The following is an 18,368-nucleotide window of genomic DNA, read 5'->3' on the forward strand; positions in this document are numbered from 1 at the left end:
CATTGCCATTTTTCTGTGTTGGGGGTGGGGTGGGGGGGATTTTTTTTCTGCAACAAGGATCACTCAGAAGTTATGGCTCTTCTGAGACCTATGTAAAATGAGTTTGGTGACCTCAGTTCAGTTTCTGGTCGACCAGTGTCCACTTAAACACCACATTAATGTTCATTTGCACCATTGTTGATAAGCTGAGCAGAGAACCAAGGAATGACTGGGTATGGGAAAGGGAATTATGCATACCATGCAGCTTCCCATCCAACCACCAGTCCATCTAGAACATGAAGTGTGTTGGTCAGGGCATAGTTAGTAGGCTTGCAATGCTTCAGTTTGTGTTGATCTGTAGATAGAGGACATTTTCTCCAGAGCCGTGAGTCCTTAACCAATCATGAGCACTGAAGTGTGTGAGGAGAAAAATTTTAAAAAGATCCTACTGTTTTTATTATGTTATACGTTTGTTCATCAGTAGTCAGACTCTAAATTGACACTGAAGGTTCTATTCTTTGATGTTTTAGTTATGCAAGCTTACCTTCAGATATGTCAGCTACATGTTGCAAGATGTCAGCAATGTAAGATACTCAAGAATACATTCTAGCTGAGATAAAGTTAGCACAAATCCTAATTCATCTTTCCAAAGGAGGTTCCTCTTCACACACTTTATAAAGTTTCTGAATGCAAACCACAAGGGATCGACTTTAAAGCTCAGGACACATTTAGGCCAAAATTTTGAAAACGGGCCTCTGATTTTGGATGCCCATCCTGACACCTTGGGAGCTAATTCTCTAAAGTGCTGAGCACACACAACTCAGCTGAGGTCAGTGGGAGTGTACAGCATCTTTGAAAATCAGGTTCAATTTATTTCAAGTTGAGTATTTAAAAAAAAAAAGAAGAGGACAGAATCAGAGGCTACTTTTAAAAATACTGTCCACAGTGATTCTAGCCATGAGGTATGAAGATTGATGATTAAGTTTTCTGTAGTTCGCAAATGCTGTGTTTCCAATTTTCTTTAATATAAGCAAAGGAAATATCCTGGTATCTGGTTAGGTTTTGTTGAGCTCTGTGATTGAATGGGCACATCCCAACTATTTGCTGGCAACTCCTGTAACTTCTGTCCATTACAGAATCAAAAGTAAAATGACTATTTTTTGGAATGTTCTGCAACAGTTTGAAGCGTATTTTAAAATCTGCCTGAGAATTTAGTAAAGAACTCATCAACAAGGAGTCAGGCTGCAATCCTGTGTAAGCTTCTGAAAACTTGGAGGATATATACTACCTTTATGACCTGAAACTTCAAGCTAAAAGTAATTTTTTCTGCCAAACTCCAAAGATTAGAGTTCTGGAATGCAGTAAAACTGAGAATTGCCTTGGGATTACCAGTGACTATTAAGATACGTATCAGGCCAGCTGTCCTGAGAGATGGTAGTGAGCTAGATACTTTGAATTCTCCTGAAAAGCTTTCATTTTGGAAAACAATGATCATTGCTAATGGGCTAACTTTCTCATTATGGAAACAACCCATTGTAAAAATATAGTACACTGAAGGACTGACTGAATAGAGGTGATTACGTTTTTAACCAAATACCTTTACCAGATTTGCTGAACTTTGTTCTGTTATACTGTGGCAGTCCCTCTTGGAAAAGATTTAGACTGAAAACGTATTTTAGGCCTGTGGCTGACTTTGTTCTTTTCTTGATAATATTAATTTGGTTGGTGTGTTCTGACTGGGATAACCACAGGACAGAGATGAGGTTTGGGGTATTGTGACAAAGTTCCTGCTCTACCTTGGCGGGTCTTGCGCTTATTGGCGGATTTGCTCGCCTGGGAGCTTCACGGCAGCCCTCAGCTTGGCCGTTTTTCTGAACCCACAGTCCAGGTCGACTCCTCCTGTGTCTGACCGGGAGTTGGGAGGATTTGGGGGGAACCCGGGGCTGCCCTCTACTCTGGGTTCCAGCCCAGGGCCCTGTGGAATGCAGCTGTCTAGAGTGCCTCCTGGAACAGCTGTGCGACAGCTACAACTCCCTGGGCTACTTCCCCATGGCCTTCTCCCAACACCTTCTTTATCCTCACCATAGGACTTTCCTCCTGGTGTCTGATAATGTTTGTACACCTCAGTCCTCCAACAGTCTGCATTCTCGCTCCTAGTGCCTCTTGCTCCCAGCTCCTCACACGCACACCACAAACTGAAGTGAGCTCCTTTTTAAAACCCAGGTGCCCTGATTAGCCTGCCTTAACTAATTCTAGCAGCTTCTTGATTGGCTTCAGGTGTTCTAATCAGCCTGTCTTAATTGTCTCCAGAAGGTTTCTGATTGTTCTGAAACCTTCCCTGTTACCTTACCCAGGGAAAGGGAACTTACTTAGCCTGGGGCTAATATATCTGCCTTCTATTACTCTCCTATAGCCATCTGGCCCAACCCTGTCACAGGTATCTTTAGGCATTGCTCCAAGTCAGCATCTCTTCTGGGTGTGGTTCTTAGAATGAAAAGCAAAACTCATCCCTTTGACTTGGCTTTCCTTCTCTCTCTCACACACACTCAGGGTGTGTACACACAATCACTAAGGCTGCGATTCTTTCACAGAGGTCGCGGAAGTCATGGATTCCGTGACTTTCTGCAACCTTCATGACTTCTGCAGCAGCTGGTGCAGCTGACTTCAGGGCCCCTGGGCCAGCTGCTTGGGTGACCCACGGCCAGCCACACCTGCCACCAATGGAGTGACCCGGGGCCAGCTGCTCTGGCAGTCCCTGGGGCCAGCCGCACCAGCCACTGCTCAGGCAGCTGGCTCCAGGGACCGCCAGAACAGCAGCTGGTGTGGCTGGTTCCGGGGAACACCCAAGCAGTGGTCCTGCGGGAGCCCTGGGGACCGCCCAAGCAGCTGAAGCAGCGGCTCCAGAGGCACCCGGAAGCCATCCAGAGAGCAGTCCCCAGGAGCAGCAACTGGAAGGCAGTCAACCCCCAGCACTGGAGCAGCCCCCCCGTCCCCTAGCAGGGGCTTCCCCTTAGCAGTGGGGCCCCAGAAGTAGAGATTTAGTCAGGGCTGTTTTTGGTAAAAGTCATGGACAGGTCATGGGCCATGAATTTTTATTTATTGCCCGTGATCTGTCCATGACTTTTACCAAAAATACCCCTAACTAGATCTTAGCCTTAACTATCAATATCACTAATCTTGGTCAGGGGTGTGATTACGCCACTCCCCTAAGTGATGTGGGTTACACTGACCTAAGCACCAGTGTGAACAGCGCTATGTTGGCAAGAGAGCTTCTCACACTGACACAGGTATCGCCTCTTGCGGAGGTGGTTTTATTATGCTAACGGGAGAGCTGGGTTTGGAGGACAAGTTTGATTTATTTCCCTCTTTTTATTTTCCTTCAGAAAGATGGAAAAACTCAGATGCTTCAAAGTGTATGTTATTCTGTGTGTTGCATTGTGCTTGTGTTACTTAGTTTATTAGCATCTGTACAATTGTACTTGAGTTTATATACAAAAAGTTTTGCTACCTCAGGCCCAGTCCTGTGAGGTGATGAGCACCCACAGAGTCTAGCAGCAATAACTATTGGAAATAAGGGTGCTTGACACTTCGCCGAATTGCGCCTATGAATGATGAGCCAGAATGTACACGTTTATCTGCATCTACCTTTGTGGTTGTGGTTTTAAGGTGGGAAAATGTTTGTAAAACATTTTGAGATACTCAGATGGAAAGTGGTATAATTGTGAAGTATTACTTTGTTTGGGGGCATTTTTTTGTTTTTGCTTTTTTGGTCATTACACTACTTAGCTGTCCTCTCAATGTTGTAAGTATTTAATGTGCTTTGTGATCCTGACTGATCATGCTCATCTTTTAGTATCTGAATTATTTGTCTTATCAATTATGCTATTTTCTAATTTAACAGGGAAATACATTTGTCCTCAGCAAAAAAAGAACCTATCAACATTTTCTTTCAGTGTAGACTAGTGATTTTTGTGGGTGCGCAACTTGACCAGCTTTGATTTTTGGAGAATGGATGTTCAGCCCTTTTTAAAAGCAGATCCCTTTAAGGCAGGGGTCTCAAACTCAATTTACCGTAGGGCCAGTGCCAGTCCTCAAATCCTCCCAGCAGGCCAATAATGTCACTGAAGATGGTGTTCAGAAAATAAAATGTTTATATTGTATTTTTTATTTTGAATTTCTTAGAAATAACAAAACTGTCATACAACTTTATACAATTCTTCGCCTGCCAGAGAGTTTTTAGGGTTTGCCAGACACCTGGCAACGCTTCAGTTCTGTCAGTTTGTTGACGTTTGGCCTCAGTGACTGAGCAGCTGAAACTTCAGGATTGCAGCAAGGTGTGCATCAGATAGTTGTGTTTGGTATTTTGACTTGTTTATATTCATTGGGGGAAAAAGTGATGCTGCCTCCATGCCTGACTCTGCCCAGCAACAAATGATGCCGCCTCCATGGCTGACTCTGCCCGGCGACTAGTGATGATATCTCTGTCCCTCTCCCTCAGTCAGTGGGAGCCATAGGTGCCGACTCTGCGAGTGCTCTGGCGCTGGAGCACTCATGGGGAAATATTAATGGGTGCTCTGCACCCACGGGCAGCCAATCTCCCCACCCCACCCCCCCGCCTCACCTCCTCCTTTGCCTCTGCTTCCTCCCAGCACGCCGTGTCTCTGATCCTCCCTTCCTCCCAGTGCTTGCCGCTGCCAAACAGCTGTAGCAAGCTCTTGGAGGGAGGGGGGAGGAGCGGGAACATAGCGCGCTCAGGGGAGGAGCTGGGGAAGAGGCGGGGCTGGGGCGGGGATTTGGGGAAGGAGTCAAATAGGGACAGGGAGGAGGCGGGGACTTTGCAGAAGGGGTTGGAATGGGGGCAGGAGGGGGCAGCGTAGGTAGGGAGTCAGGGTGGGGCTGGGGGCAGAGAGCGGTCGAGCACCCACCGGCACCAGAAGTCGGTGCCTATGATGGGAGCTGTGGGGGATGGCACCTGCAGCAGACATTGGGCAGCGTGTCTGCATGTGTCTCTCCTCTGCGAGCTGCAGTGGGAAGGTTCTAGGGCTGCAGATGGCCCACAGGCTGGGACTTTGAGACCCCTGTTTTAAGAATCCTCAAGATGGGCAACCAAAATCACTGCTGTTTTTGAAAATCTTGGCCTTGGGGACTTTGTCTTAGGAGGCAGTGTTTTGAGGGACAGTATTCAGCTGAGTGGACTTGGTAATGTCTTTTCCAATCTCTGCTAGATCCTTGAGAAAGTATAAAATTAATCTTCAGGGACCAAGTTCTACCCATGGACTTACACCACATAGAACCCCAATGAAGTCAGGGTAGAACAAGTTTTAGTGCTCCCTTGAGATGAGTCTTAAGAAAAACAGGAGCCTGGTCAAATAATAGCATCGTCTTTATCATGTATTACAGGGGTGGCCAACCTGAGCCTGAGAAGGAACCGGAATTTACCAATGTACATTGCCAAAGAGCCACACGTCAGTAGCCCCCTATCAGCTCTTCCCCCGCCCTGCCAATCAGTGCCTCCCCCTCCCTCCCTGCACCTCCCACCGGCTGGCAGCCCTGCTAATCAGCACCTCCCCGTCCCTCCCGATCAGCTGTGGCATGCAGGAGGCTCTGGTGGGAGGGGGGAGGCACGGCAGGCTCAGGGGAAGGTGAGGGAACGGGTAGAGTGGGGGCAGAGCCAGGGGTTGAGCAGTGAGCACCCCCCGGCACATGGGAAAGTTGGCACCTGTAGTCGGTGCCTATACAAGGAGCTGCATATTAACTTCTGAAGAGCCACGTGTGGCTCTGGAGCCACAGGTTGGCCACCCCTGATGTATTAGATTAAATCAGCAATCCGTACAGATATATATCCTTCTTCTAAGTTTTGTACTGAGAGACGGAGTTTTCTCCATGTGTCTATTAAAATCTTTCATGTTTTGAAGGGTTCTGGAGGCCTTAGATAGCTTTCGTAACCCAATTTGTTTCATTTTTCATTGGGTGGATAATTCAAAGTCACCTGACATTAAATATTTTGGATACTTTGAGAAATATTCCAATAGCAAATTGATTTGAAATTGAGCCATTTATAGGTTCACTATGGTTTATCTTCTGTCTCCCATTTTTGCTTTCATAGTACTAACCTTCATGCTTTTGTCTCTAGATTGGCCCAGAGTTTGCATTGGGAAACCTAAGCAAAAGAAAAGGACTGCTGCCTAAAGATAAGGAAGCAAAGGTTGTCAGAGTATTCAAGATTAGTCTATACATAGCTGAATCCATGTCCATAAGTGCATCTGTGATTTTTTCTTTATCAGTTCTATGTAATAAATTCACCCATAACCCGTCATTAATAAAAAATGCATTCAGCCATGTTTTGTAATGAAGAATTTGTTAAGTAATATCATTCAGTAGCTCAGATCTGCGTAAAAACTGAGTATTACTTCACAGAATTGTAGATACGTAGGGCTGGAAGGGACCTCACAAGGTCATCTAGTCCAGCTCCCTGCGCTAGATCATTTCTGACCAAAGTTAGTCTAACCTCCTGTTGAAAATCTCCAGTGAAGATTCCACAACCTCCCTCAGAAACCTGTTCCAATGCTTAACTGTCCTTATAGTTAGAAAGTTTTTCCTAATATCTAACCTAAATCTCCGTTACTCATTAAGCCCATTACTTTTTGTCCTATCTTCAGTGGACATGGACAACAACTGATCACCAACCTCTTGACTTTATAACAACTCTTAATGTATCTGAAAACTATTATCAAGTTCCCCCTCAGTCTTCTTTTCTCAAGACTAAACATGCCTTTTTGTTTACATGGTATTTCCTTGTAGCTGCAGGGGTGCCCTGAACTGGACACCGTACTCCAGCTGAGGCCTCGTAAGTGCGGAGTACAGTGAAACAATTACCTCCCTCTTTGAAATGGCACTCCTGTTCATATAACCCAGAATATCAGTCTTTTTTGTAACTGCATCACATTGTCAGCTATATTTAATTTGTGATCCACCATAACCCTCAGATCCTGTTCTGCAGTATTACCGCCTAGCCAGTTTTTTGCCACTTTCATAGAATCATAGAAGTGTAGGATTGGAAGGGACCTCATCTAGTCCATTCCCCAGCACTCAAGGCAGGACTACGCAATCACTATTCCATTCCTGACAGGTATTTATTTTTAAAAACCTCCAGTGACAGAGACTCCACAACAGCCCTCGGCAATTCGTTCCAGTGCTTAACTACCCTGACAGTTAGGAAGTTTTTCCTAATGTCCAACCTAACCCCCTCCCCCTTGCTGCAATTTAAGCCCATGGCTTCTTGTCCAATCCTCAGAGCTTAAAGAACCATTTTGCACCCTCCTCCTTGTAACAACTTGAAAACTCTTATCGTGTCCCCCCTCGGTCTTCTCTTCTCCAGACTGAACCCATTTTTTCCAACCTTCCGTCCTAGGCCCTGTTTTCTAGACCTTAAATCATCTGCTCTCCTCTGGACTTTCTCCAACGTCTCCCCATTTGTCCTGGTGTATCTGATTTGTCATGGTAGTACTTTGCACGGGCTGCCTTCCCTGACTGCTGCTACCTTTCAGAACAGAGTTCTCCCCATTGTCAAGGGAGGTTTGATCTCTTCAGCCTTTCGGGCTCAGGCCCAGTCCTGGCTGGGAAACTCACACGAAAAGGGTGCAGAGTAGCAGCCGCGTTAGTCTGTATCTGTAAAAAGAAAAGGAGTACTTGTGGCACCTTAGAGACTAACCAATTTATTGGAGCATAAGCTTTCGGGAGCTCCAGCTCACTTCCTGGGATGCATCCGATGAAGTGAACTGTAGCTCACGAAAGTTTATGGTCAAATAAACTGGTTAGTCTCTAAGGTGCCACAAGTCCTCCTTTTCTTTTTACCAAAAGGGTGGTGGCTGCAGGAGACGCTTTTATCTGCCGGGGACGCAAGCAGCTCAGGGGCTGCCCTGCCCGGGGAAGGGCTGCGTAGCGCACAGCACAGCTGGCACGTTTGGGGCCGGACACCGCGGTCCCGGAGCTCGGGGCTAACCCAGCCCAAGGGCCCCGCGCAGGCAGCTCGCACGGGCGCGCAGCCCTGGGCGGCGCTTCGAACCGACGCTGGGGGAGGCGGAGAAAACTACGAGTCCCAGAATGCAAAGCGAAGGGGGGCCGCGGGGGCCAATCGGCATCTAGCGCCGCCGTGCGCGGCGCTGGGCTTCCGGCGGCGGGGTAGGGCCGGCGGCGCCTGGGAAAAACGCCGGGGCGGGTGTCGTTCGGCCCCTGCTCGCGGCTCCCTCCTGGCCCCGAGCGCTGGGCGATGGCCGCTGCGGCGCTGCTGGCCGCGGCGCTGGGCGGGGGGCTGCTGCTCATCGCCCGCCGCTACCTGAGCGGGGCCGGCCGGGCTTCGCGGAGCGCGGCGGCGGCGCTGATGCGGGGCAAGACGGTGATCGTCACGGGCGCGAACAGCGGGCTGGGCCGGGCCACGGCGGCCGAGCTGATGCGGCTGCAGGCCCGGGTGATCCTGGGCTGCCGAGACCGCGGCCGGGCCGAGCAGGCGGCCCGCGAGATCCGCGCCGAGCTGGGCGCCCAGGCGGAGGGCGGGGAGCTGGTGATCAGGGAGCTGGACCTGGCCTCGCTGCGCTCCGTGCGCAGCTTCTGCCAGCGGGTGCTGCAGGTACGGGGGGGCGGGGAGAGGGGGCCGGCGGGGGAACGGAGGGGCGGGGGAGGGGTGGAGTGAGGGAAGGGGTTGAGTGGGGAGGGCAAATATGGGGAAGGGATGGGGAGAGGGTGGGCTGGGGGTGAGGAGGGGAAGAGGGTGGCGGAGGGAGAGGGGAAGAGGGTGGGCTGGGGGTGAGGAGGGGAAGAGGGTGGGCTGGGGGTGAGGAGGAGGAGGGTGGCGGAGGGGGAGGGGAAGAGGGTGGGCTGGGGGTGAGGAGGGGGAGGGGAGGAGGGTGGGCTGGGGGTGAGGAGGGGGAGGGTGGCGGAGGGGGAGGGGAGGAGGGTGGGCTGGGGGTGAGGAGGGGGAGGGTGGCGGAGGGGGAAGGGAGGAGGGTGGGCTGGGGGTGAGGAGGGGGAGGGTGGCGGAGGGGGAAGGGAGGAGGGTGGCGGAGGGGGAAGGGAGGAGGGTGGGCTGGGGGTGAGGAGGGGGAGGGTGGCGGAGGGGGAAGGGAGGAGGGTGGGCTGGGGGTGAGGAGGAGGAGGGTGGCGGAGGGGGAAGGGAGGAGGGTGGGCTGGGGGTGAGGAGGAGGAGGGTGGGCTGGGGGTGAGGAGGAGGAGGGTGGCGGAGGGGGAGGGGAGGAGGGTAGCGGAGGGGGAGGGGAGAGGGTGGGCTGGGGGTGAGGAGGAGGGTAGCGGAGGGGAGGGGGAAGAGGGTGGGCTGGGGAGGAGGATGGCGGAGGGGAAGGGGAAGAGGGTGGGCTGGGGGTGAGGAGGGGAAGAGGGTGGGCTGGGGAGGAGGAGGAGGGTGCGGAGGGGGAGGAGAAGAGGGTGGGCTGGGGGTGAGGAGGAGGAGGAGGGTGGCGGCGGCGGAGGGGGAGGGGAAGAGGGTGGCGGAGGGGGAGGGGAAGAGGGTGGGCTGGGACTGAGGAGGGGAAGAGGGTGGGCTGGGGATGAGGAGGAGGGTGGCGGAGGGGGAGGGGCATGAGATGGGGTGAGGGGAGAGGGCAGGCTGGGGGGTGAGGAGGGGAAGAGGGCAGAGGAAGGGATGGGGAGAAGGTGGGTTGGGGAGGAGGAGGAGAGAGGTGGAGGGGCAGAGGGCAGAAAATGGGGTGAGGGGAGAAGGTGGGCTGAGGATGAGGAGGGTGGCGGAGGTGGAGAGGGTGGGCTGGGGGTGAGGAGGGGGAGAAGACAGAGGAAGGGATGGGGAGAGAGTAGGCTGGGAGGGGGAGAGGGCAGAGGAAGGAATGGGGTGAGGGGAAAGGGTGGGCTGTCTCTCTCTCCATCATCCAGTAAGGGCTACTCAGTCTTCAAATTACTCCTTTGGTGACTTGGGGTTCTTCAATGCTGATATTGAGTGGAGATTAGCAGCTTTTGTCAGAGCTGTTCTTGCATCTTGTTGGGCATTAAAAATTACATCCCAAAATATTTTGGGATGTAATGTAATATTTTGGTGCATTCTTATGCATTGATTTTTAATCCAGGGAACAAAGCCTTATTAGGCCAAAGCTCCTTTCCTAGGGAAATCTTCCTGTTCCACTAGCTGTGTTGACCGGTAAGAAGAGGGACTGGGCCCATGGAGTTATATAGTGCAGCCAGAAATCACCTTCACGAGCTCATATCAAGATGCAGCAGGCAAGGGGTGACCTGTTATCTCTGGGGGCAAAGAAAAAACTAGGGCAGCTGCAATCTGCTGCAGTTTATTTTTCAAGGCATCTGGGAATTTGTGGCTGTAAAGTGGCTTGAGTCCCTTCGACCTACAGCATAGAGGATAGGCTGCAGTGAGAGATCACTTCATGGGGTCATCTGAATCCAACCTACATTTATCACATTTCTATTACAGTACACCCTCTTTCTAATGCCCTTCATAATAACGAATCTTTGGATATAATGAACCCAGTCCCAGGATCCCACCTCCAGCCATGGGGCTGTCAGTCGCGGGTCTGGAGGAGCTGTCAGCTCCATGGCTGGAGAAGCTGACCGCTCCTGGTGCCGGTCTTTTGGTATAATGACCCCCTGGCTATAATGAACAAATGGCTTGGATCCTGAGGGGTTTGTTATATCGAGGGTGTACTGTCCATAATTATTCTGACTTTGTCAGACCTATCCTGGATCCTGCAAGCCTAATTTGTGAGGTGCTCACTAGGGTCCTATAGACGTTCCTAACAGATTTTGTAGAAGGGCATGAGCAAGCCAACAAATGGTTTCACTGAGTATCTCATGGATACAATTTACACTGTTTAGGGATATTCCAAAATAGAGGAAAGGGTGTGTGCTGTGGGAGACTGTACATAATGGTAGAAAATGAGCTAATGCTGGAGCTGCCACCCTGTATAACTTTGGGGTAAATATTTTCTTGATATAATTTTCTTAACCCATGAAATGTCATCTTAACACTTGATGTTTCAACATAACTTCATATTAATAATAATGTGATGAATATTCTCTTTCTCTTCACCGTTTTGGGCCTTTAACATAATTTGCCAGGAGGCCCACAGAAACAACAGGGGAAATTGACTAAAGCCCTAATTCTGTAATTGGTTTGTCACGGATGGACAGTTGTGGCCGTGTAAAGCTTCAGTGGGAAACCATTTAGGGCCACCTGCATAGATCCAGTTGCAGGATCTGGTTGTTTGACTGTACAGGGGAAACTGTGAATGTGACTAGACACAAAGTGCTGTGAAATGCACAAAGTAAACACTGGGAAAACAATATATACTTTTTTCTAATCTGGTGTAGTACCTCATAGGTGTTAGTGATACATTTAAAAAAATGTGATTTTTAGGCTGGCAGTCTCTCTATTGGCAAAACCAATTAAAATGTTGTCTTTTCACAAGAAAAATTGAGAACAAAATAGCTAGGCAGGAGATGACGTGTGTGGGGTGACATACATGGGAGTGAGCTGGAGACAGCCTGGAAAAGGCGGTGCCGCTCTTGGGTTTATTTCTCGTGATATCTGCTGTTTTAGAATACCCTCAACACAGCTTAAATGATGGAGAAACAAAATGATTGAGATGACTAGTTCTAGAAACACTTCCAAAGGGCTGTAGTACATATGCACTTACGTTATTCCCCTCCTTTTCTGAACTTGTGACTCCTTTCTGAAGTTGTCTGTAAGATAAAGGAGGTTCCTAGATTGATAAGATGAGAGATAGCTGGCACCCCCACAGCCTGGCTTTCATTGTGCGTGTTTAGATACCAGAATTCTGAACTGAATTTTCATTTTTCACTTTTTTAGCCTCACTGCACAAAGACCAACTGCATTGTGTATTCAGGGTAATATGCTGGCTTCAGTGATAAATTGTTACATCTTTCAGTACCATGGAGCTATGGGGGAGATGTGAATTCTTTACAACTCATACATGAAGGACCCAATCCTGTGAGATGCTGAGCAGCCTCAACTCCCTTTGATATCAGTAGGAGTTAAGGGAACTGAGCATCTTGCCGGATCAAGCCCCAGCTTGATTTAATTATTAACTAAATGCAGGATCAGATTCTGCTCTTAGTTATACTTGTGCCACTGATGGCAAAATGTGCATACTATTAAATTTCAAAGGTGTAAATGGGGATAGAATCTGGCCTGCAGAAGATTTCTTACTGGTGGTAAGGAGCCAGAAGGCACTCAACTTGACTTCCAGATCCTATGTTAAATTTGCAGGACTGGTGGGAAAAGCTCGGGGAGGGGGAGGGGGGAATTCTTTACTGGTAAACTGAGCATTCAAATTGAAACATGGAACTTTATAGTGACACTTGTGTGAAGACATTTTTCAGAGTGGAACCACACTTTGAAACTCCTAAGATCTTTCTGTCTCTGAGTTCTGGGTGCACAGACTATGCAGGATTTGGAACATAGGTATTGGGGCCTTAGATTTTATTTTTCTGTTACCAGTTTTACTTTCTGGTTCTTGTGCATTGGCACAACATAGTATTTTGGTCCACCACAGTTCAGGCAAATTTGGAACTAGGTACCATTGTTTGAAATCATTAATAGCAGTGTTTTCAAAATTTCATCATAAATCTAATTATTTTTCCGTAATCAAATGATGGGTTTAAAATTTGTTGGCAGTGTCTCTTTAACCCTAAGTCCCTGCCTCAAAGAGCTAGATGATCTTTTTGTTCTTTGTTTGTACAGTGCCTAGCATAATAGGCTCCATGACTGGGGCTTCTAGGTATTACCACAATATAAATACTAACCAGTAGTACACTTGTCAGCTTGTCTTTAATGTCACATCCTGATCATTTTTTGGAAAGAAATTGGTATTACAAGAATAATTTCAGTAGATTTCAATTAAAAAATGCTGTTCTTGAAAAATGTTTATATTTTAGCTATCTTCAGAGTAACACAGCCTCCCCCATCCCATGTGATTTGATACTCCTCTTACTGACAACTACCAATACGCTTATTTTTTCCAAGATTACATTAAAATAACCATGACCTAGAAAATCCCATTTTAGAGGATGAGCAGTTGAATGGTTTTTCCTAATAAAGGTCAATGAATACAATTAATCTTAATAACAGCTTGCTGTGTTTATAAATCTGATTATTTTTGCTATTTTAAGGAAGAGCCGAGACTGGATGTCCTGATCAATAATGCGGGGATATTCCAGTGTCCATACATGAAGACAGAGGATGGTTTCGAGATGCAGTTTGGTGTCAACCACTTGGGTCATTTCTTGCTCACTAACCTTCTCCTTGGCCTCCTCAAAAGTTCTGCCCCAAGCAGGATTGTGGTAGTTTCTTCCAAACTTTACAAATACGGAGAGATCAACTTTGAAGACTTGAACAGTGAGATAAGTTACAATAAAAGTTTTGGCTACAGTCGCAGTAAACTGGCTAACATACTATTCACCAGGGAGCTAGCCCGCCGATTGGAAGGCACAGGAGTCACTGTCAACGTGCTTCATCCCGGCATTGTCCGAACCAATCTAGGCAGATACATGAATATTCCTTTGCTGGCAAAACCCCTCTTCAATTTGGTGTCATGGGCTTTCTTCAAAACCCCATTGGAAGGAGCCCAGACTTCTATTTATTTGGCCTCCTCTGCAGAAGTAGAGGGTGTGTCAGGCAAGTATTTTGGGGATTGCAAAGAGGAGGAACTGCTGCCGAAAGCCATGGATGATTTAGTTGCAAGAAAACTGTGGGATATCAGTGAAGTGATGGTTGGATTATTAAAATAAATTCTAGGAAAAAAGACAACTAATATTTTGCTACCCTGAAGCTTTCTGCAATGGTATTTCCCCCTTGAATGGTGTGAAACACAAATTACTTTGCTCACAGATTTCAAAGCTACTAGGAGTAATGTGTACAGCTCTTTTAAAATAGAGAATATTCTCTATTTTAAATAAATCCATATTTTGAAAAAATACAGAACTAGAGTCTTAACAGCCTGGGTGTTTGAATATTTTTCAGTTAAAATCTCTTCTGAAAGCTACTTGTTCTACTAATAAAAAGTTCTTTGCTATGTAATGTATATGCTTCTTTGTTGTCTTCCACTATTTGATCTCAAACATAGCACTGCATTGCATTGTATGTGACATGTGTGGCTGTTTGTAGATGGTTTGTGAATCCATCCTAATACCGATAAGTGTTGGGTTGGTGAGCAATTCAAGCTAAAACCGTGTGAAAGATTTTACCAGTGAGTTGTGAGCACTCTTCCTCTGTGATCCTCTAAGCCTCCAAATACTGTTTCCTAGCACAAAAACTCTTTCCCGCAACTTCGTATCACTGGCTGGCTGAACAGGAACTATATCAAGCCATATTATAACTCAGCTGTAGGTCACAAGTCAGATATTTTCAAGATGGCCTTCCATAAGCTAGCATCTGTCACTGCCATTACTCTAGTATGTATGTTTGATTGTACAGCAGGTTCTATTTTATTTGGGCCAAACCTGCTCTTCTGGAGATATGAACCAAGGCCCCCCTCCTGCAATAAGCCTTGTGCTGGTGGATGCCCCACCATTGACTTCAGTAGGTCCTTGTGACTGGAGGGTGTGTTAGAGCCCAAGATCTGACCCTGTGGTTTGTTTTGTGAATAGTCTATTTATAGATTTTTGTCACCCTGCCTTCCATAGTGAAATGTGCATAAGGTTCCGTCTAATATGGCCAACAGTTCTTCCTGATAAGTCATCTTCTGTGTAAGTGCATATTTCCTTAACCTCACTAATGCATACATGGTACAAATGTGATCAAGAAACTATTACACACTTGACAAAATTAGCCTTGGCAACTATGCTACATAGGCTTAGAGAGTCTCTACTATGCAGAGATAATGGAATTAAAATAGGCCAAAAATAAATATAGGGATATTACATAAAGATGTCTCCCTTATTGTTTTAAAATAAATATATAACTTCAGTAACTCTTTCTGGTTAGTTATGATTTGCTTGTCTCTCTTTAGTAATTTTATTTAACACCACCAATTTAAGGTACAAGTAAATTTAATGAATGTGAAGAAAGTAATGCTTTGGGGTCTTGATTACTACTACTAATTTATATATACATATAAAAGATTGAAGTGTTTGAAGCTTAGTCTATCCCACGATAAATCCTTATTGGCTCAACACTTGAGTTAACACCATTTTTGAGATTCTCAGATCATTTACAGTGTGTTTCTAACTCATATTCACTGCATGTTCTGTATGTTCTCACACACACACTGTATTGTGCTCAGTCCCTTCCACACCTGTTTCCAGAGATGCAGTACTGTGGGTATAGGAAAGAGGCATAGCAGGAGCTCCATGCTTTTGGGAGGAAGACAGCGAAATCTAGAAGTGCATAAGTTAAGGGAGAAAATTCATTTTTTTTAAAGATTCTGTAACAATAGTTACAGCATATATTGCTCACTATATTTTAATTGCAGCATATATTGCTCACTTTTAGGCAACAGAGCCTGTAGGAGTAGAGCTGAAGTGTGTGATTATTGTGTACTCTGAATGTTTGACACAAAAATGCTGTTTGTAAATAATGCAAAGGGCCATCCCATAGAGAGGATGGAAATAGGTTAGAGAATAAACAGGAATTCAACCTGTGAAGTCCTGTTTTACATTTATCTTGCGTCTTTCATCTAAAACAATCCCCAAATGACAATATGTAATACCATTGAAATGTAACCCTGGCTGGAGTGGAAGGCATCAACCAACTACCATACAGCATAATACTGAAGGCAAGGCGAAGTTTTGACCAATCGCACCAGGGCACGAGCTCTTCTTACAAAAAAACAAGATGGGTTCTCTCAAGCCCCTACAGACCAGAAGATACCTTAGTTTTTACTGTTTCATCAAAAGGAGTTAAAGGTAAAGTAAATAGAACTCCAATTTATGATCTGTGTGATCCACTGTTCCATTGCTACCCCTGTCAAAACCCCAGTGTGCATGTTATGAGAGAGTCATGGATGCCTATCGGGGCATAGCTTGCAAAGAAAAGTGCCATGCTGAAAAGCACTTACGTGGGAATTCTGCACCTTGATCCCTTAGGCACAGGCATGTTTGAAAAATCTCCCTAAGAGATTTGCCCAAGGTCAGACAGGGAGTCAGTGGCAGAACTGAACCTAGAATTTCAACAATGGCAGTCTGGTGCCCTAACCACTAAACCATCCTTCCTGTCTACATGGTTACCTCTGCAAGTGAATTTGCCACTAGGTTGTCATTTTTTGCTGTCTTTGTTCATGGCAAACATGGCTTGTGTACATATTTTTAAAAAGAGAGTACAGAAGAAACTACCAAGTCTTTGGCCATTGGGACACTTGCTTTATAAAGACCCAAAATCTACAACTGTGAGGGGGAAGCTGTACATAGCATGAGACTTCCAATATAAATGGTCCATCTTAATACGAGATAAATGATCAGTGTTTCCATGATGCAATGAAAAAAATATTTTAACTCCCATTTCATTCGTTTGTGGTTGCTCATTTTGCCCATGTAAGCTTCCTACTATGGGAAAGCATCACAGGCTTCAAAGCCTGAGTCCTGTGGGAGTAGGGTAAGGGCATGAGGGGATTATGCAGACATGGATGGTTCCTAGTTTAAATACATTTGATTTACTTCCACCTCAGGCCATAAAGAAAATAACTTGCAAGAGTCATTCAAATAATTTTAGTGTACAAGGCCTGTTCCCCTTTACATATACATTTTCCCAAGCTAATCTTGAAGGATCTATTGGGCTGGCAAAAAGATCCAGGAGGCCTAGATAGCCGAATCGTTACTTTTGATGTGTCGCAGAATGGAGCTGATATTTCTCATAAGAGAACAACTGCCTCCCTACAGGCTTCTTACCCACCCCCTCAGCTACCAGAAGTGCCCTTGCACTTGTTGTGACTGGACTCAGATTTGAGAACTTATATTTGAATATTTAATTGTTTGCAAATGTTCTAAACCAGAGGTTTTCAAACTGTGGTCTGCGGACCATTGTTCCCTCTAAGATGAGTTCCTGGGCAGCCGCACCCAAGAGAATGAAGGGCCACCCACCTAATTAGTGGAGTCGTGCAGGTGTGGCTCCACTAATTAGATGCCTGGACCCTGGAGAAGATGCACATGTAAAGTGAGGTAGTAGTCTCGGGGGGAATACTGGGTAGGTGGGAGGGGTTAGTGGAGTGAGAAGAGGTGGTGGGGGAAATTTGGGATGTGCACGGCTGTGGTGGCCAGAGAAAGAGGTGACTCCCCAGCTCCAGGGCTGCCACGGAGAGACGGCCCTCCTTCCCAGCCTCACCTCTGTGGCTGCTGTGGTGGTGGAGAGACCCCCCTCCTTCCCAGCCCCAGCTCGGGGTCTGCCGCGGTGGGGGAGAGAGGGCACATCCATCACATTAGAAAGGTAAGACCACTGATATTAAAATATGCATTGTATGCTTTTATTTGTAGAACAAAAATAGTTAAATATTAAGTTTTTTATATATATAGCACTTTTATCCAAAGCGCTTTACAATAGTTAGCTAACAGTACAAATAACATTTGGAAAGATCATTAAGTGGTCCGCCAAGACGCTCAGCAATTTTCACGTGGTCCACAAAAAAAAGTTTGAGAACCACTGTTCTAAACAGCATAGTGAAGAGAACATGTTACCAATCATCCTTGGGCTATTACCAGCAGGAGAGTGAGTTTGGGGGGGGGGGGCGGCGGAAGGTGAAAAAACCTGGATTTGTGCTGGAAAAGGCCCAACTTGATTATCATACACATTGTAAGGAGAGTGATCACTTTAGATAAGCTATTACCAGCAGGAGAGTGGGGTGGGAGGAGGTATTGTTTCATGGTCTCTGTGTATATAATGTCTTCTGCAGTTTCCACAGTATGCATCTGATGAAGTGAGCTGTAGCTCACGAAAGCTTATGCTCAAATAAATTGGTTAGTCTCTAAGATGCCACAAGTACTCCTTTTCTTTTTGCGAATACAGACTAACACGGCTGTTACTCTGAAACCAGGAAAATGTTGGAGTCCAAAGTTTTTGAGTGAAAAACATGGACTTTTTTTGCAAAATGTTTTGCATTTTCCTCATTTTCAATTAGCTCTACTCAAACCCTCTGAAAATCAGGTCAAAGGTGGCTCAAATTGTGCTCCCCAAATCTTGAGGCACCGAATTCAGAGAGTACTTTTGAAAATTTTGGCCATAATACTTCCCTAAAATGGACAACTTCAAAACACTTTTCTTAACATTGCATGTATCCATGGTCATGTGTTGTTATTAATCAATTGTTTTCCTGTAGCACTGAGGCTCCAACCAAGCCTGGGGCCCAGGCACAGTAGAAGCAGAGTAGGAGATGATGCATTATCCTTTGTTATCTCAAAACAAAGGC

At 46.5% G+C, this 18,368-nt stretch overlaps 1 protein-coding gene across 1 annotated transcript; it reads left to right on the top strand.

Annotated features, from left to right (window-relative positions):
* Nucleotides 1-8,148: 8,148 nt before the first annotated feature.
* RDH14 (retinol dehydrogenase 14) lies at nucleotides 8,149-14,057 on the top strand. Its single transcript, XM_037894023.2, has 2 exons — nucleotides 8,149-8,605; nucleotides 13,147-14,057. The coding sequence occupies exons 1-2, from the start codon at nucleotides 8,249-8,251 to the stop codon at nucleotides 13,762-13,764; spliced, it is 975 nt and encodes a 324-aa protein (XP_037749951.1). The 5' UTR covers nucleotides 8,149-8,248; the 3' UTR covers nucleotides 13,765-14,057.
* The last annotated feature ends 4,311 nt before the right edge of the window (nucleotides 14,058-18,368 follow it).

The sequence above is a fragment of the Chelonia mydas genome, chromosome 3, assembly GCF_015237465.2.
Source record: "Chelonia mydas isolate rCheMyd1 chromosome 3, rCheMyd1.pri.v2, whole genome shotgun sequence".
Lineage (NCBI taxonomy): Eukaryota > Metazoa > Chordata > Testudines > Cheloniidae > Chelonia > Chelonia mydas.